The sequence below is a fragment of the Lichenostomus cassidix genome, chromosome 1Aa (genome assembly GCF_008360975.1).
Source record: "Lichenostomus cassidix isolate B80296 chromosome 1Aa, HeHo_3.0, whole genome shotgun sequence".
Classification (NCBI taxonomy): domain Eukaryota; kingdom Metazoa; phylum Chordata; class Aves; order Passeriformes; family Meliphagidae; genus Lichenostomus; species Lichenostomus cassidix.
The window spans coordinates 48,865,376-48,884,884 of record NC_139480.1 but is presented as its reverse complement, the minus strand read 5'-3'; the positions used below and the strand labels follow the sequence as shown (position 1 = coordinate 48,884,884).

At 46.4% G+C, this 19,509-nt stretch overlaps 1 protein-coding gene across 4 annotated transcripts; it reads left to right on the top strand.

Moving 5' to 3' along the window:
• Positions 1 to 165: 165 nt before the first annotated feature.
• GTPBP1 (GTP binding protein 1) lies at positions 166 to 19,486 on the top strand. Of its 4 annotated transcripts, none has more exons than XM_085048747.1 (14): positions 725 to 1,792; positions 2,914 to 3,339; positions 5,764 to 5,875; positions 8,227 to 8,407; positions 9,454 to 9,802; positions 10,252 to 10,375; positions 12,285 to 12,399; positions 12,849 to 12,993; positions 13,136 to 13,318; positions 14,114 to 14,249; positions 14,772 to 14,950; positions 15,442 to 15,639; positions 16,763 to 16,804; positions 17,226 to 19,486. In XM_085048747.1, exons 2-14 carry the CDS (start codon positions 3,316 to 3,318, stop codon positions 17,316 to 17,318), a joined length of 1,881 nt encoding a protein of 626 aa, XP_084904873.1. In that variant the 5' UTR covers positions 725 to 1,792; positions 2,914 to 3,315; the 3' UTR covers positions 17,319 to 19,486. The 4 variants fall into 4 exon arrangements, with proteins under 4 accessions (XP_084904870.1, XP_084904871.1, XP_084904873.1 ...); XM_085048746.1 differs by having other exon boundaries at positions 725 to 1,796; XM_085048744.1 differs by lacking the exons at positions 725 to 1,792; positions 2,914 to 3,339 and adding an exon at positions 166 to 401.
• Positions 19,487 to 19,509: the final 23 nt, after the last annotated feature.

Sequence of the window (19,509 nt, the reverse complement as noted above, 5' to 3'; positions counted from 1 at the left end):
AGCCGAGCTGGCAGTGCTTCTCCCATTGGCTTCGCGCTCTTCGAGGGGGCGTGGCCTCCCCTCATGAATAACCACGACTCCACCCGCTGTCGCCATGGCAACATGCAAATTTCGCCTTTCCGCCGCCGCTGATTGGCGGGCACCGCCTTGGCGGGCCGGGGGCGGTGCCGGGGCGGAGGGGCGGAGGGCCGGGCAGGGAAGGGAAGATGGCGGCGGCGGAACGGAACCGATCCCCGGTTCCTGGGGGCTCCCCGGTGCCGGCCTGCATGTTCGCCCCGGAGCCCGGCTCCCCGGGCGGACGGCCTCGCGTGGCGGCGGCCGCCTGTCCCCTTCGCGCCTCCTTCGACGGCGAGGACGGCGAGGCACTCAACGGCGAGCCCGAGATCGACCTCACCAGTAAGGTAGGCCCGGCGGGGGGGCGGGCGGCGGCGAGCGCCATCACCCCGCCGGGCCCCCGCTGTCCTCCTCCCTGCCGGTCGGCCGTGCCCGGGGGGCTGCCCCCCAGCCTGGCTGCTCCCCGCACCTCAGGAGAGCCAGGGGCTCCGCCGGGACCGGAGGCTCCCCTGAGCGTTCCCCCTGCCCCGGCATCACCTGGGCGGGCGGCAGAGCCAGCGGTGTTGTGTAGAGGCGGCCGGGAGAAGCGCAGCAAAGTTGTCCCGTACCCCGACCGGGACAGGAGAGTGCTGGCAGGCTGCTCCGCCCTGCGCCTTCCCCGCCTCGGCTGGGGCGACCGCCAGCCCGCAGCCGCTGTAGCATCCTCAGCCAGCGCAGGTTTGGGGCTGACAGCTCTGCAACGTGCCGCTGACGTTTGCCCTCCGCGCTCGGTCTCTGTAGTTATCTCTGCGGCCAGTTGCACTGGTTCCTGGGACTTTCTCCACAATCTTACAAGAAGGTCAGAGCTTGTAACTTTTGAGCACAAGGGCCCTGTGACAGGGGTGTCTTGCTCTTGCAAACGTGGTTGAGTTAACACAAAAAAGGCTTGTTCACCTTTGTGTGCAGTTCCTTTCTAGGATCTCAGTGACAAAACTGTGTGGTGGTCTTATTTCTGTCAGAATCAGTTCTCACTTCCATCCTGCAGGAAGGTACATTGTAGTAATTTGTGTGTGCCGGGGCCTGGACAGACTACATTAGCTACCTTTCCACGCTGTCTTCTATTTTTTTTTCTTAATTAGCTGATCTCTTTAACTGTATGCCTTTTGCTGCCAGGGGTTTGGTGTACTGTGGTGCTATCTCCCACTCTAAAGTCTCCTGAAAACTTGTAATTTTGTGATCCAGAAGTCAGCATAGCTGATGTTTCCTCCTAGTTTTCTGTCATCCCTCCTCTTCATGCATCCAGCTAAAGTTGTTCCAGAGTCCTGGACTTTCTTGCCCTCTGTGCACAGAGAAACAGAAAGAGAAACTGTGTCTGTGGACATGGAAACTTTTTTTTTTAGTGGATGACTGGATATTTTACAGTGTGTGCTGTATTAAAACAAACGTTATGGAGATGACTTATAAGATAGTAAAGAACAGAAATCAAACCTTTGATATCTAGTGAGCCACCTGTTCGTGCCTTTATGAGCTGGACAAGATTTTTATACAGGATGCCAATATTGATCTGTGCTTTGTCTTGGATGTGACTACTGTGGAAGAGGGCCAAGGAGGATGCCAAGGACTACATCACTGATTCTTGACTGCCAGGAACCTGACCAAAACTCCGGCAAAGAGAGAAGAGTGTTTTTTTCCCGCAAACTCCCATTTGTGGTGTCAGTCTGCCTTCAATTCCTAGAAATCTGCAGGTGCTGTGGAGGTGGTAGGTAAGCATTTTTTTTGACCTTTATTACAATTTACTTTTCCATATAGCACTGTACACCTGCTGTCTTTTCTCTGGACTTTTCGTTCATCCCCATCTTGGATGAGAGCTAAAACTGTGAGCTCTGCTCCATCTTTCCAAGTTCATCTCCCACTGTGTGCTCAAAACAGCAATCCCATATGGTGAGAATGCAGTAGCTAACCTGCGCCTCCCTGACACCCCCCATCTTTTCTGTCTTCCCAGTTGAATTGTTCCCCTCCAATCCCTGCTTAAAATGAGGACTCTCCCCTGCAATCAGTTTGTTTGACAGTTGCTAGTTCTGTCCCACCCCCTGGCTGTGTTAATTCTTTTCTCTCCCTGTGTGTTCACTGTAAGGTGAGCTCTTTTTAGAGTGGAACACTTTGGGATTCTGTTATCAAGTGCACCTTGTCAGCTGGTCAGGCAAACAGTTCCATTCATCAGCACAAATTCATTATCATGTTGGTCTTAATGGATGTTTGTTTTCCCTTCAGTGCCAACACGCTGCAGCAGTAATCAACTTTCAGGTCAAAAATCATAGCACAAAAGGCTATTAGTGAAGCTGATACTTATGTTAGATCTACATTGACAACAGAACATTAATAGCACCTGAACAATGTATGTCTACAGGGAGTAGAAAACAAAATATGACATTACAGAAGGTGCCTTTCCCCCAGCTATTCAGTGGCTGATGGTGGCCTTCCAACCATGCAAAATGTCAAGGGTCTGTTTTTCCAATAAAGAACAGCACTGCATACCACATAGTATTTGGTTTGCTCTTAACACTTATAGTTTGTCTGCCTCATGGATATAGGATGTTTTTTTGTAAGGACTGCCTGTAGTAGTGCTGGTTTAACCCGAGCTCTGGGGTGACTGGTGTCTTGAAATTCCTGTTAATTAAAGTTATAGGCTCTGGCATGCTGTTGGGCAGTGCAGAATGGCACAGTCCAGTCTGTTCCCAGGAGTAAACCCTGGCAGGCAAAGCTGCCTCTCCCCAGAGATTGGGAAGGAACTTTAGAGATGACATTTCACACTTGAGATATGTTTGTTTCTGGTGTCTTAAGAATAAAGCAGTAACTGGTTGTTACTTTTTTGCCCTATAGGAAGTCTGAGGTTGCTAGACCCACATGGCTCCTGCTGGTAACTGTTCAGTGCCTGACAAAATGGAAAGAACAAAAATGAACGTCTTTGACTTTGTGAAAACCACTTAAAAACCTGCATTCGTAGTGCAAGCATGGAGGGGGTCACCTAAAGGTGAAAAGCAAAAAAAGCAGAGGGGCCAAAATGGAGTTCTTCTCTTCAACCAAGGAGGTGGCAGAGAACAGGCTCTCTTCATCCAGGAAGCTAAAGAGATCTTCAGAACAGCTTGTCAAGTATTGCAGTGACCCAGGAGACTGCAGAACTGGCTGGGGCTGCGACTGCAGAAGTAGTTGTCAGAAGTGCTGAATGGCACTGGAAGGTGTGATCCATGAAAGCTGCTATTTTATGTACAGATACTTCTCTTGATGTCCTGCTATGTCATATCAAGTGTAAGTTTCATCAGCTCCAGAGTAACCTTTGGAGGCAGTCTGGCATTGGAACACCCTTCAGGAGCACCTTTGCATGGCTGTGAAAGCAGCAGTGTGGGGGAACAGTGTTTTGAGCTGATGTGAGTGAGCCTGTGCTGTTTGAGGCACCCAGGCCTCCTGCCTGGCAACGTGAGGAAAGGGTACAATGAGCTGCTAAGTGCCTTGGTTACTTCTTACAGCACCCTGTTGCTCACACTGCTGAAGCACTTGGACTCATAGAAAAATAGAGCTGTTGATGAGACTTGAAGAAACTGAAGTTAGTGTGCCTTACACTGGTGACCCCTGTTGTTTTATTGATCTTTATGTGTGATACAGCCTGTTTAATAGATCTTCCTGAATCCATTACTTGTGCTGGTGCACTGGCTTAAATAGTGAGCCTGTCTGCTGTGATTCCAGGAATTCCTGAAAGTACTTGCAGGGCAAAATGAGCCCTACACATCAAAACACAACCTTCCATTCCTGCCTGGACTGAGCCTCTCAACAGTTGCTGATTTCCCTCTCGTTTACATCCAATGGTTTCCCTCAAGAAGAAAACGAAACTGAAAGGAAAACAGACTGAAAGAAAAACTAATAAAGCAAAACCCAGTCCTTTGTAGCATGAAATAGAAATACTGTGACCTTCCAGGTCAGAGGGCTTTGGTACACGTTGCAGACCATGCCAAGTAGTTGAAAGGCTTAGGTTGGGCATTTGTCCAAAAAGGGCATGTGAAGATGATTGTATCTCTTGTAGCTGTCTGGCCCTTGCAGACACATTCTTGCTCTCTGGGACCCTTAACATCTGAGGAAAGCATTGTTTTGGCAGCCTTAACCCTCCTAACCAGCACCTGCTGTCTATGCTTCAGTTTCCCAGCTTGCATCACTATGGTTTTGAAAGCTGCTTAAGCATTATTTTTGGGGTGTTCAGTTCCCTTATATTCTTGATTTCCATAAAAGGCCTTCATCAGCTATGTAATAGTGATAGTAATAGTAGTAGTAAAGGTAGTTTCTCCTTGAAAACATGTGTTAACTGTGCTAAAAAGTCAGGCTGTGTTAGGGAACATTGGGCACACTTGAGGATGTTATTGTCAACTACTGTAAACCATATGTTTTAGTCAAATCTGGCACAGATTTCAGACTGGTCTCAGTGCATAGTGAAGGGTAGTGCTTCTTTCTGGGTGTGTTTTTAGGACATTTATGTAGGGACAGCTGTGGATGTCACTGAGTGTTGTAGTATGGCACAGGTGTGCCTACCCACAGGGCTCTTGGTGGGTGACAGCCTTTACAACTCTTAAGTAAAATTGCCTTTTTCACTGAAGTGTGTATCTCAGTTGCTACAGCTATCAGGCTGCTGTGCTGAGATGCTCAGTCACCAACAGATCTGTAACCATGGAGGCAGCCAGAGAGCAGCTGGAGTAGCTGATGGAGGTCTCCTTGGTCTGTCACTGCCAGGCCACCGTTGTGGCTGCTCTGTGCAAGTGTCCTCAGCTGTACAGTGTGGGCAATGCAGGTTTCTGCCAGAAATGGTGCTATACCATTCGGTTCTAAGAAAAATCATTCCTGAAGCATTCTCTTGTCCTCATTTTCTGCTTTGTTTTTGTTTTATTTTTTCATTCTCTTGATGTTCCTGGAGGGAAGGGCGAAGGATGTTTGATTATTGCAATAGCTGCAGTCAAAGCTTGTTGGTAATACAACTGCTGACCTACAAAAGTGCAGCTCTCCACTGGTGGCATCTCCAGATACGCTTATACAAATTGCTTTGTATGTGTGCCCCTCAGCACTGTAGTGTGAATTACCTAAAATTCTTTTAGGAGTTTGAAAATAATGCTTATTTGTGTTCTCTCCTTTCCTTGTGGCCTCTCAGAAAACAGCAGGGGATATCAAATATGTGAAAGACTTAGGAGGTGCTCTGGATTTTGATGCCTAGGTGTGCTCTGCAGTGAGGTCTGGTTGGCTTCCTCTGGCTGTCCTGTCATGTTTTGGGGGAGCAGCAGCACTCTTTACAGCAGAGACTGTGGAGTACCTAGCTAAGGAATTTCTGTGGAGAAAATATTTCCTCCCCTCTCTGTTTTCCTTGCATGGGAACATATTGGAGTGTTCACTTAAATGTGGCTTTTAAACACTGGTTACGTCGAAATGAGATGCTTGGTATTCTTAACTTGCTTTGAAGTGTATTTTCCAGCATAAATGAACTCTGAGCTCAGACAAAACAACCTTATGCAGTGTCACAAGGAAATAGCTGTCAGCAAAACTGGTTTAAAAAACAAAACAAAACCACCATAAAGCGGTCCTGGAAAAAGAGCCCCTCTCTTTCAGTAAAGCACATGGATTGATTGTCCTTGTGACTGAGGCTGGTTTTGAAATTGTTTGCCTGATATCTGCAATTGGATATTCAATCTTTTTTTCCAGCTGGTGATGGTGAGTCCAACTTCAGAGCAATATGACAGTTTGCTCCAGCAGATGTCAGAGAGGATTGATGAGGGATGTGGGGAGACCATCTATGTCATTGGACAAGGATCAGGTGAGTATAGCTTCCCCAGGAAAATTACAAAACATTAAAATTATAAGAAAAACCCTAGTTCATCTAACTGGACAGCTGCTAAAGGTAATTCTTACTTTTTCAGAATAATAGAAAAACCTCCATAAAGTATAGCAGAACATGTGGGACAGATTCTTTATTTTATTCCTGCCAACAACTGTCTTATGTAGTGGAGCTAAACATATTTTTTTTTATAAAATCATGCAAGTTCTTTTTTTTGGAAATAAGGCATATCTTGTCTGAGCACACCAGGAAAAGACAAAGAATCTAAAATCATAGTAACAGCTTTAGTACAGATGTCCTCAATATCTGTGAAGGTCTTGTTCTGTCTGATTTTGTTCACTGCTCCGTTGGAAATAACATATTTTTACCCCACAGGAATGTATTACAGATACTTCACATAGCCAAAATATATACTGCTGACTTTCTTTGTTAGTATGTGTTTGTACTATGGAGGGAAAGGTTTTCCTTTGCTCAGCGTGAGACCTTTATTGTCACATTAATTTGCGTGTGACTGCAGTCTTTTGTCTTTGCAGATTTTAGCAGTTAGCATGGGTTACCTTTTTGTTCTTTTTGACAATTTAAATATTTGCATCTGATGCTGATAAAATAATACTGAGCATGCCTTTGCTTTGAAATTGAAATTTCTTCTCTGAATATAAAATAATTGTCTATGGTTATCATAAGGCTAAAGGCATGTTTCAAGTATACTGGACATCTACTTGATACGAAGTTGTCACGATCAGACATTTGCTGTGTTTGAGGAAGAATAGGAAACCCTGGTTGTCAGTGCCAGGGTTGGCTGAAATTATGGAGGGAGAGAGCTGTGGAACCTCAGAACTGTGTGCTTCTTGGGTTTTCTTGGGGTTTTGTGAAGCAGCCAACATAGAAGAGGAGCCAGAATTAGATGGCCAGTGTTCATGCAGCCAGTATCACAGGGATTGTGCTCTTGCCTCCCAGCAGGCTTCCCACATGTAGTCTGAATCCTTGGTGTTTGGGATAAGTGCATCTGCAGTGGAAGTCTAGCTAGTCAGGCTCGTACCAGGCTAATACCTAGCATACCTTGTGAGGATGTAAACTGGTGGTTGTTGCATTTGTTTCTTAAAATATGAGTAAACTTCTGACTTCATTTTGGGTCTTGGCATAGTTGAGGAATATGGGGATATTTTCAACAGAGAAAGGATGTTGGTATCCCTGCCGCTGTCACTCCTTCTCATTCCCTTTCAGCATCTGTGATTTTGATCATCCCAGATACCCAACTCAGCTGACTGAGAAGTGAATGAAGACTGACACAGGAAGCTCATTAGTTCACCAGTAGTGACCTTTCCCTTGCTCCCTAGGCACTTGTCCTCTCCTGTCCCCTACTTCTTGTTCCCCTCCTATAACCCAAGGCTCAAGACATGAAGCTTTTTGTTTCTCTTAGTCTCTTCAGCTTGTCAGCCAGTTTATGAGCAAGGTTGGAAATTGCTCAATAACTCAGCTAGTTTTAGAGCTGCGCTGTAATTAAAATGCTGATAAGTTCATGCAAACTGCAGTTCCTGCTTACCAGCTGATGAGTCAGCCATGCATATGAACATGCAAACATGGCAATAGCTTTGGTCATCCAGGTGCAGTGTGGCTCTCCACCTTTATTTGTTGACCTTGTCTAGATAGTTGCCACTGGCATGGTCTGACTGTTGGCTCTTTTGCTTGGGTGAGCTGCCCAGAGGAAGCAGTGCTTCCTTGCTTTTTTCTGGTCTTGTGTGCTGTCAGCATTTCTTTCAAGTGCTAGGATGAAGGCAGTGAAACATGCCAAAAACATTGTTTTAACTGGAGTACGTGGGGGCTAAAGAAATTGCTGTGCAGGTCAGACTTGTGGAAAATGTGTACTTGGGGTGTGGTTTCATAAAATAAGCTGATTGTTTACAATGGTCCCACATTTACTGGCTAACTGTGGTGGTTTCAGTCAGAGCTTTCCTTTGTTAATGCTTAACCTTTTCTTGCAATGTGAGAAGAGATACTTTATCTGACTGAAGGACACAAAGTACCTTCAGCATGTGAAGTGAGTTAGACTGAAATATGTCTTTCTTGCCAATCCCTACACATTTGCTTGTAAGAATTGTGACGAAAACTCCTCCAGATGAAAGATGCTGCTTTTCTAGTGTCTTTTAAGACTTAGAGTGTCCATCCCTTTTATTCTGGGCCAAGGGTGCTTACTCTGCATACATGGCTGTCATCTCCAGTCCACGCATAAATCCCGATGGGTATGAAGCTCCCAGGCAGGATGACACTGCCGCTGCCTGTTGCAAGGTGGTGCTCACTGACTGCTCTTTGTCTCCTCAACACCACCCTAGATGGGACTGAGTACGGTCTGAGTGAAGCAGACATGGAGGCATCCTATGCCACGTTGAAGAGCATGGCAGAGCAGATCGAGGCAGACGTGATCCTCCTGCGAGAGCACCAGGAGGCAGGGGGCAAGGTGCGCGACTACCTCGTTCGGAAACGCGTGGGTGACAACGACTTCCTGGAGGTCAGGTGAGGAGCCGGGTGGAGCCAGGGTTAGTCAGCAGCTCAGCTGCATTTTTACCGTGTGAGCAGTGCGTGATGCTGAGCCAGCAACGCCGCTTCGAGTCTGGGTGTTGGAGCTACTCAACAAAGGGAGTCGAGCTTGACCACTCCTTGCTTGTGAAATTGCCTTTTTGTTGTTGTTGCCGTCTCTTTTGTGAGCAAACTGTTGGTGGAAATTTTTTTAGCAGAGGGCTCTCTGGGTGACAGCTTCACATTTGGGGGATCTTTTGTATGGTGGGATGCCAGAAGGGAGTCACAGGTGCACGTGTGGCTCTATGTATATCTGTATACGCACACTGCTGGAACACAATACTTTTGACTAAGGATCCAGTTCTGTTCAAAGACTGTGATGATCCAAATCACCTTTTAATGGACATATACTAGCTTATATAACATGACTTGAGAATTTGCCCAGATCTGGATGGAGTGGATTTCAACATTTGCCAACAGCCGTAACAGCCACATTGATCAGAGTCAAAGAAGGAGCTTGCTGTAGGAGATGGCTTTCTCCTAAAACATTTCATAGTTTTTTTAGCTTATCTTTTTCTGGGAACAACAATTTTAAATTTTGTGCTCTACTTAGCGCTTGCTGCTGTTACAACATGAGAAATGTGAGAAAGGCAGAGGTGTTCTAGACCAAGTTGGGATTCAGTCTCCCTTTTGAATTGCCACGGTGTTTATATTGGATTGCAGGGCAAGGAGTCGGAGTAGAGACACTCTGTATGGCATCAAGCAACATCGCTATCAGTTGACTATGTTCTGGACACCAGTGACATATTTCCACAGTCTTCCACATCCCAGGCCCTAGAGTCTGGGATCTCCACTGTTAGTTAATAACTGTAAAAGAATCTCTACTCTGCTTATGAAGATCTAACGTTTTATAATCTCTGCTTGAAGGATAGGGAGAAAAAGCCAGTTATTTGCAGAAGCAGTGATGTTTGGATTTTTTTGATCACTTGTTCATTTCTTCAGCTCCCATATTTTACCAGGCTCCTTTTTCCTTTCCCCTGCAGGGTAGCAGTGGTTGGCAATGTGGACGCAGGGAAGAGCACCTTGCTGGGTGTCTTGACTCACGGCGAGCTAGACAATGGTCGAGGCTTTGCTCGGCAAAAGCTGTTCCGCCACAAGCACGAGATTGAGTCAGGCCGCACCAGCAGTGTGGGCAATGACATTCTGGGCTTTGACAGCGAGGGCAACGTGGTGAACAAACCTGACAGCCACGGTGGCAGCTTGGAATGGACAAAGATCTGTGAGAAATCCACCAAGGTCATTACTTTCATTGACCTGGCTGGTCATGAAAAGTACCTGAAAACCACTGTCTTTGGCATGACTGGCCACTTGCCTGACTTCTGCATGCTTATGGTAGGTAGCAAGAAAGATGGACCATACCAGCTGGAGTGGGGCTGTTCACAGATTTAACAGCCTCAACTTTTTTCCTATTGCAAAGTATCTGTGGGGTTTTGGAGGGAGGCGGCATCTCACAGTGCTGGAGAGAAGAAGCCTCTGTGGCTATCTCTCCTGGACTCTGAGGCAAGTGCCCCAGGGCTGTCAGTCCCAGACAGGCCCAAGGTTTGTGATTCTTGAAAATGGAAAGATTTCTAAATTCTAGAAAAACCTGTTAAAACTGGGGAGCAATGAGTCAGTGTTGTGTCCAACAACATTTGAGATGAGCTGGGTCTGGTCATACAACCCCACTGATATATCTACAACCTAATCACAGTCTACTGTACATCTGACACAAAGCCTTCTCTGTAATCCAGCTTCCTGCAGAAGGAACATTGACATCCCTGTATTTTATATCCCTGGTGTAGGTTGGGAGTAACGCTGGGATTGTTGGAATGACCAAGGAGCACTTAGGCCTGGCGCTTGCACTTAATGTTCCCGTCTTTGTTGTGGTGACCAAGATTGACATGTGCCCTGCCAACATCCTCCAAGGTGAGTCCTACAGGCTCTCTCCAGGGCTATTTCTTACCTCTGTACATGTTGCTGTCCTCTGCTGGGGTTCAGGAATTACTGCAGGAAGAAAGCTGCTTTATCTGGTTTTGACTGCATCCTAAACACCTTCCAGAAATCAATCCTTTTCCCTTGCTCGTTTTGCAGGTGATTCACTTGTACTCACCATGTCAAAATTACCCATGTCAGCGACTCAGTTGAGCAGCCCAAAAGTGTTTGCTGCAAGGCTTTGCTTAACTGAGCTCTAAGAGGAGCAGCACACACTTGGGGTTTGGGCTTTGCTTTCTCTCTGGGTATTTAAACCTGGAGGAAGAGCCTGGAAGTTCTCTTGAAAGCTGCTTTCCTCCCTTCCCACAGTTTGAGTGGGATCTTAAGCTGTGATCAGAGTTGTTCTCTGGCAGCTGTTAGTGAAGGGGCAGCTGCTTGTTACCTCCTGCTCACCTGGGCACTTCTCAGGTACAGTGGCATAACTACAGCAGCTCCTTCCTCTGTCTGAACAACTAACCAACGTTTTATAAATCATAGTTTAAAGCAGCTGCATATGTGGGTAGCAGGAAGAGAGGCAGGACTATACACTAGCAGGGGTGGCAACAAGTAGCACAGGCTAGTGATTTTTTTCTCAGCAGAGTTAAAGCAGCACCTCTAATCCCAGCAGTATTCCATTAACCCATGCTTGACATCTTTTCAGGCTGTGACCTATTCTCACTTTTAAAATTCTCTTGAAGCATTTCTCACACCTTCAGAAACATGCTGTGGTTAATTTGGGGTTTTTTGATGATCAGGGAAGTGAATGCTCCTGGTACTGTCTGTAGTTCAGTTGATTACTGTAAAAATCCTAATATGTTTCAGGCAAATAGATGCATGTGATCAGGAGATAATCTGTATATCTCTATACTAGATGTTTGGCAAATAAACAGATAATGACTGGGAAGGAAGAAGAACCTTTGTCTCAGTGTGAGTAGAGTAGAGCTGCTCTTGGGAGAAGCTACTCCCCTGACATGCTCTGTTTCAAGTAAATAGACACAAGATTTGACTCAAGTATATCTGTCAAGAGCAGATGGCCTGATTAGATGTTTGTGTTTCTGTATCCAAAACACTACTTTCCCATAGGCAATCATTTGTTTACAAAACCCATCTAATTGGATGACAATTGTAGAATATAAATTATTTGCTCTTTTAAGCTCTTAGTACCATTTTTTTGTCTTTTCTTTATTTATTGTAAGGCATTTTGTAGGAGGCTGATGCTAGTGCATTAGGTAATGCCCCTGCTGGCTGCTAGATTTAAGGCTTAGAAAATAAATTAAAAAGAGGCGAGAGAGGAAAATCAGGAGCCATGTGATTTGTCCCAAAACACTGATTTCTGAGTAAGTTCCACCCACATTGTCCTAGTGTGTGATGATAATCTTTACCTCTTTCATGCTTCTCCAGCCTCTTAGGGCAAGTTGACTGCCAGGGAAAATGTATTGAGGTTTTCTTGGTCAAAATTGATTTCCAGTTCACATATTCTCAAATATTTCCGTTCCTGAGTCCTGGTTTTCAATTAATTCACAGTGAAAAATCCTTTCTAGAAAGAGGAAATCCCTTGTAACTGCTTAAAGCTACTAATAGACAGCTATAAAATGTCTACTTCACAGCATTGCACTTGCAGATGCAAACTTGTCTGTCTGTTCATGTGTGGTGTCGCTTGGCAGCAGGCTAGCTGGCATGAAATGGAAGATGGAATGGCTCCTAAGTCCTACCTGGGCTGCAGCAAACTCATAGTCTCACCTTTACCATCTTCTCCTATCTATCTGTGGCCAGAGCACCCGTCTCCCTTCGGGGAGAGACCCCCCAAAAGCGATTTGTAAAGACAGGAGATGCTGCCCTAACAATATTCATTTCACCCTTTAAGAAACCCTGAAGCTGTTACAGCGACTGCTGAAGTCCCCAGGGTGCAGGAAGATTCCCGTGCTGGTTCAGAGCAAGGATGATGTCATTGTAACAGCCTCCAACTTCAGCTCAGAGAGGTAATGGGAGTGGAGGAGAATCATTTCTCTTTCAATCTTATGTGGAGACTGGGTGAGGAGATTCAGAGAGTCCCATTGTCTAGATGTGTGAAGGTTGCATCTGCCATGTGGTGTGTTGATTCCATAAGAGTGTGTTGATTTTGAGGTTGACCTGCTTATGTTCCCCTCTCTGAGGCAGAAATGAGAGGCTGCTTCTGGGCAGTCTGCAGAAGACAACAGGGTATTCAGCTTCCTTCAGTCCTGGAACCTTACACCTTTTCCCAAATGTCTTTAGAAGGCAGAGGCAATGTTGCAGGTTTTCAAACACGGGGTGTTGTGCCTCTGACTGCTTGCCAGGCTCTCCCTTCCTAGCACTGTGTATTGAATTCAGTCCCAAGATTTTGGATGTCTCCCTACAAGTGGAAAGCCAGGTAGGAAGGTGAACTAACTCCATCAATTTTCCTTTACAGGATGTGCCCAATTTTCCAGATTTCAAATGTTACTGGGGAGAATCTAGATTTGCTGAAGATGTTTCTTAATCTCTTGTCTCCACGGACCAGTTACAGGGAAGAAGAGCCAGCAGAATTCCAGATAGATGATACTTACTCTGTCCCGGTAAGGGGCCTGGTATTTGGAAGAATGTTCTGTTCCTTCCTTTAGGTTGAAGAAGGTATCTTCTCTAGAGAGGAGAGTTCTAAAGCTCTTCTGCTGGCCTGGCTGAGTAACCACAATTACTGTTTTCTCTTTTTTGGCATAGGGTGTAGGAACAGTTGTGTCTGGGACGACACTGAGAGGCCTAATAAAGCTAAATGACACCCTGCTGCTGGGGCCAGATCCCCTTGGCAACTTCCTCCCTATTGCTGTCAAGTCCATCCACCGCAAGAGGATGCCTGTCAAGGAGGTGCGGGGAGGACAAACTGCCTCCTTTGCGTTGAAGAAGGTGAGATCATCTCCTGTAGACCCCCATAAAAGGAACTGCCCTCCTAATTTTAAATGTTCTTGGAGTTCAGCTGCAGTCAGGCTGTTTCTACAAACCTCAGCTGCCTCATTTTGCAGTGGAATGAAATCTCCCAGAACCTCTGTGGTTCCACATCCTGGTTTTACCTCCTGGGAGCTGCCAGGGGATAGCAATGCCATCAGGCAATGATGCTGGAGATATCTAAGAAAGGAGGCATTGCAAGAAAAGTGTCCTTTTGTGCTGGAACTGCATTAGTATCCCAGGCAGCATATTTACACTACTCCTCTTGGGTTGTAGGACCAGCTGCATGATTTGGGACTTAAAAATCAGCAGAATTTGATATGATTCCTCTTGCAAAAGGTTTCTTTTCAATAGAAGCTGCATTGGTTTTAAGGGGATATAGTTTCACCTATGTCATACTTCATGTGTCCAGGCTTATCGTGTTCAGACATCATGGTTTTGGAGAGATCATTTGCCTGGATAATGTGCAACCAGGATGTAGGTTTTGTTTTTAAATTATTAGTGAGGTAAATGTCAGTGTCCAGCATTTCCAGTACTCTAAAGCTTCCTTAGAACCTTCAGCTGAATATGATTTTTGCAACCTTTACGTAAAATCGTACACAAAACATACAGCTATGAAGCTCTTACTTTGCCTTTTGGTGGGCATGAAATAGTATCTGTGAAATCCCATAGGATTCCACTAGATGCAGTCAGCCAGAGCAGCAAATTTCTTCCCTGGAGAATTGTGCTAAGGTTTTTGGTGTCTCCACTTTTCAGATCAAGCGTTCTTCCATCCGGAAAGGCATGGTAATGGTGTCACCCCGCCTGAATCCACAAGCGTCGTGGGAGTTTGAAGCAGAGATTCTGGTGCTCCATCACCCGACCACCATCAGCCCACGATATCAGGCCATGGGTATGTGTGTCAGTGTTGTTTTGTCTTTGTTTTCCAGTGATAGCAGTTTGTATTGGATGTATCCTGAGATGATTTTGCTCCTGATATCTCTGTCAACCTGAATATATGCCATAGTTCCTAGTTTTGCCTTTCCCAGCAATGTGGAAGGGAGAGGGGAGGGAGCTGACAGAGGAGAGTGGGAGAGGCTATAAGGTAAAAAAAGGAGATGTGTGCCCTCAAGTGTACTTGGTGCCTGCCTGTGCTGGATCTCTGGTGCAAAGATTCTCCACTTTCAAATGCTGATGGAAAGACTCATTTTGGGTCCTTGGTGTGTAGGATTCTGTCGAGGGTGCTTCAGGACAGGCACGATTCGAAGGCAGCTGTTCTAGCTTATGTGCATGTTCTTTTTGGGGACAGAACAAAGGCAGCTGCGTGACCCATGTGGTCTTTGCTGTAGGGTGACGAGCTGCCTTAGATATGTCTCTGAAGCTCGTTCCACTAATGGCCCTTGCTGCTGAAAGCCTTTGTGCCTTGCATTCACAGTGCATTGTGGCAGCATCCGTCAGACAGCCACGATTCTCAGCATGGACAAGGACTGCCTGCGGACAGGGGACAAAGCCACGGTGCACTTTCGCTTCATCAAAACCCCGGAGTATTTGCATATAGACCAGCGGCTGGTCTTCCGGGAAGGTCGCACCAAAGCTGTGGGTACCATCACCAAGGTAAAGGCTGACGTGGCTGAGTCCCACTTGCTTTTGCCCATTAGCTCCTTCCTACACTGAGAAGCCAGCAGGAGGATCTGGGTAGCTCTGGAAATTTGAGGGAAGAGGCTGTGTTTCAACCACAAGCATGAGCCCTGATGTGGGTTGCCCTGATGTGGGGAGCTGGTGTGAAAAAGGGAATGTAAAGCAGGGGGGCTGAGCCAGATGCTGCTGGTTCTTAAGGCTCAGTCTGTTTCTGACATATTGTAGCTGGTCCCTTTGAGTCATGTTGTGGAGGTTAGAGGGTCACCTCAGCCAAGTGGCCTTTTCGAAGGGTGGAAGCTCAGAGGTCTCTCTGGTTTCTTCAAACAGCTGCTGCTGCTGCATTCTTCTCCTCATGGCTATTTTTATAGATTTTCCTGAGGTGTTTTGTTAAAAAGCAGCATTGAACCTCTCCAGATCAGCCTAGCTATTCTAATGCTGGGTTTGGCCTCTCCCTTTGCAATTTGCAGCTACTTCAGACCACCAATAACTCACCCATGAACTCCAAGCCACAGCAGATCAAGATGCAGTCAACAAAGAAGGGAGCCGTTACGAAACGAGAGGATGGTGTTCCCACCACTGGGACAGCAGCCGGAGGCCCAGCAGCTGGGGATGAGGCCCCCTCAACAGCTGCAGCACCACTGACACCTACTGCCCTGCAACCATTGGTAAGTGAGGAAAATACTATGTCTGTCCTGCCTATTTGTGTCGTGGTTTCACCTCTTGGAGGAAGGGCACTCAAAAGCACAAACATTATCCCCTCATACCTTGAACTCACCTTGGGACTCAATGTGCCGCAGAAACAAATAGAAATATAAGAAGTGTCACAGCAGAAATCATAATTCTCTCATGACTGGATGACTCCCTGGCTGACCTTCCAGCAGACAGCCACTCAGGCTACTGGGACAATTCAGGTTGTACCCCAGGAAATGTCTAGTCTAACCTCCTGCTCTAAGTAGGATTAGCTGTGAGGTCAGACCAGGTTGCTCAGGGTTTTATCCAGTCACATCTTTAAAACCTCCCATGGAGGAAGACTGCACAACCTCCCTTGGCAACCTGTTTCACTGCTTGACCATGTGCACAGTGGAGAAGTGTCTCCATATACCCAGTAGCTGAGCTACTGAAACATCTAGCAACAGTCATAGAAGGGGTCTTCTATATCTGAATGAGAGGTAGAGTATCCCTGCACTAGAGAAATTACAATCTAAGTATTAAGCACAGGTTGTCTGCCCTGTCAAAGAGGGAAGATGGAGACATACAAAAAGAAGGAAAGGCTTGTCTCTTTCTAGAGAAATTTATCCAGGTTGCTTTGTTGGTAAGGACTTCTCAGCTCAGCTTGTCCACGAAGGGTATCTAGTCTTTCTGGCCTGAAAGGAATGGAAATTCAATTCTCACTGCAGGCTTTGGGACCCTATTTATCAGCTTTATTACTGATAGAAGAAAGGTCGTCTCCTTGTACAATACTTAGTAAGTGAAGGGTTCAGGAGCCAGCTCTGTCAAGCGACAGGGTGTTCCTCTTCTTAATTCTAGCTATATTAATTGCCATGGTCAAATCTCACTCTCTTGAGCCAGACTGCTGATCAAAGAGGGCCCCCTGGCAGGGGTTCTCTCCCTCTGCATGTGCTTGGGGCTTCACACCAGTCCTCCATCTCATCCTTGTCTTTTTGTAGTGTCACTGTGGTTGTAAGTAGTGCTCCCAGCTTGCTCTTTGTCTCATCCCTCCCCCTGAGACTCTGGGTTGCTTTTGTTCTTGCTTACCTCTTCCTCTCTCTCCTTGCCGCATCCCTTCAGCCTGCACTGGATGAAGAGCCCCACATCCGTGAGGGCAATAAGGTATTTGGCTGCTCTCAAAGAGAAACAGTGGGTTTGCTGAGGTCGGGAAGAGAGTCAGGTCACCAAGAGAGCCATGGTAGTGGGTGGAGGGGCTTTCCTTCAATTCTGCACAAAGTCAAGGGAGCCTGAGGCCTTGATTTCCTGTATGCTGAACCCCATGGCACCTGCTGGCTATCATGGGAGTGAAGCATTCAGAAACTTGGGAAATCAAAGTCTTCCCAGCTTGAAGGGTAAAACTTCATGGTGCATCTTCTCCTTCCCTCATGGTGTGTCTGTCTGCTTCCTGCAGTGGTAGGAAGCTGATCAGTCATAACTGCCCTCATGCTGTCTGAATGTGTGTGTGATCCATCTGAGCTCCTGCTGTGTTGATATCCCAGCTGAGGGGTTGCTTTGCACTAAAGCCATTATTCTTGTTTTTCAGTCAAAAGTCGGAGGAGGAGGCCGCCGACGTGGGGGTCAGCGCCATAAAGTGAAATCTCAGGGAGCCTGTGTGACTCCTGCCAGTGGCTGCTGAATTTCTTATTCCTCCTCTCTGAGGAATTCCTCCCCTTCCCTTCATTTCTTATCCAAAAGATCCAGAGCAGCTTAAACCAAAACCCATCCCAGCTGATTGGCTGCAGAAGAATCGTCCCTCCTCCCTGCAGGAAGCAATGGAGAGGAGCATAATTTATAAGCTAATGAAGGTGGTAAGACAGAGAACTGTGTAACTGACACCTTCCTCCTCCCCTGTCGACACATTTTTGTACATCATGGGCTTAGTTTTTATTCTTATTAGTTTTTATTATATTTTGTGTGCATGAAGATGAGAGGAGAGTCTGGATAGAGCTGCAAAGAGCCAGTTAGTTGCCTCCCTCCTCCCTCGCCCCTTTCTGTTCACAGGACTTGCTGCTCTCCCCCTATTTGCTGTCTCAGATCCAGGGATTATCAAATGCCTGAAATTTCAGACTTGCAAAGGTTAAAACAGGTTGTTTAGGGTGGCTCCATGGGGCATTGTTTCATCACCACTGTGGCCTCGTGCCAAATATGTTTTGGATTCCCTCCCTTTTAACTTTTTCTAAGCGGATTTAATTTAATGTTGTAATGACTGAAGTTTGAAGGAGATGGTGAGAAAGTTCTTTAGCTGGAGATCTAAGAGGGAAACAAAGTGGAAAGCACTTGTTAAGTTCAGGGATCCTATGCTCAATATCCTCCAATAATGTTGATAGCACTTAAAATTTTAACTAGCAACAGAGCTAAATGGGCAGACATTTACTCACCCCGTTCCCCTCCCCATCGTGCTGCTTTTCCTAGTGTTTGTTCAGTGCACACTGGAGCAAATCTAACCTGCCTCTCAAGGCTGCAGCAGCTCCACTGACAGTGTTAAGAATAGTGCAGGAGCACTCAGTCCGTCCCTTGAGCCAGAGAAAGCCTTCTCACCTCGACGGACAGAGGTCACAGGTGGCAAGATACCTTTGGAACAGAGACACCAGGCTAACATGACCCCCCCTTGATTTTGTTTACTCCAAGATTTCCAAAACCTTTTTGGAACTCACTGGCCAAACTTTGCCATGGCAGAGGTAGGATTTGTCTTCTCCCCTCTTGGCCAAAGATGGCAGTAATTAATTGGTACCAAATTTATAGAAGTGCTTTCAAGGTTGAAAGTACATGGTAATTTTTCTGACTTTCACTTAATTTTTTTTAAAGTTTTTTTTTTTTAAATGAGAAATTCTAGCTTCTCCAAGAAGACCCTGCAAGGACAGTTTGCCAATTACTGTTGGAATGGTTTTATTAACCATTTAATGAGTTGTTCAAGTGATTGATTCCCTGCTTATTTTGATCTCTTCTAACCCTGCCTCCTCGCTTGGCTCTGGTGAGGACAGGAATTATCCTCTTCCAGCTTGTGGTGAGCTCTGGGAGCGTGGTAGCATTTTGAGGAGGTGGTGGCATCCTAAGCAAATCATGGCTCTCCCCAGCAGGCGCGGTCAGGCTTGGTTTCTCTGAGGGCTTCCTCCTCCAATGAAGGACTTTTATTTTAATTAGAGGGAGACTGCAAAGTTTCTGTCCCTCCTTAGCGGGTTGTTCCTGTTCCTCGCTCTGTGTCACCTGTGTGGAGTTCATTCCAGTTCACCTTGTGACTCGGGTTAGGCTTCCAGGCCGGCTGAGTGGCAGAGCTCATCTCCCCTTGCCAACACCAGCACTCCAAGAGCATCAAGCGGCACGGGAGAGGTGAGAAACGTGGTTTGGAGACAAGAATCCTTTGCCTTAGAGACTGCAGGGCGGGTGGAAGGGGGAGGTTGGACAGTCCTTTTCCCAGCTATGTGCCTAAATACCAGCACTCTCCTGGCCAGGGAGGAATTACAGGCGGCTACAACACTAATAGCACCCGCATTGTGAGGGGGTGTGAGGTGTGGCAAACAGGGCACGAGGGCCTGGCTTGTTTGTCTTCTGGCCCTGTAGCAGCATCAAACTGCATCTGATTTCACTGCCCTCTGCTTCTGAGGGGAGCAGGGAGCTCCAGGCGGTTTTCTCTTTCTCCATTCCTTGTGCTCCAAATGAAGGAGACTGCCGAGACTGAAAGAAGGTTCACTTCAATTTGTGCAAAGGAGGTGGTGTGATCTCTCTTTTGTGACCAGCATTTTACAGATCACTCGGGCTGGTGTGATCTATAAAATAAATTTTAAAAAAGTTTGTTCCAAGTAAAAACGTGTCCTCTTGATTTTTTGTCC

Excerpts from the sequence above, each read along its gene's own strand:
- GTPBP1 (XM_085048744.1), top strand. The coding sequence starts at position 207 with ATGGCGGCGGCGGAACGGAACCGATCCCCGGTTCCTGGGGGCTCCCCG. Across the intron at positions 10,376-12,284 it reads CCCTGCCAACATCCTCCAAG|AAACCCTGAAGCTGTTACAG; the intron begins GTGAGTCCTACA and ends TCACCCTTTAAG. Across the intron at positions 15,640-16,762 it reads CTACTGCCCTGCAACCATTG|CCTGCACTGGATGAAGAGCC; the intron begins GTAAGTGAGGAA and ends GCATCCCTTCAG.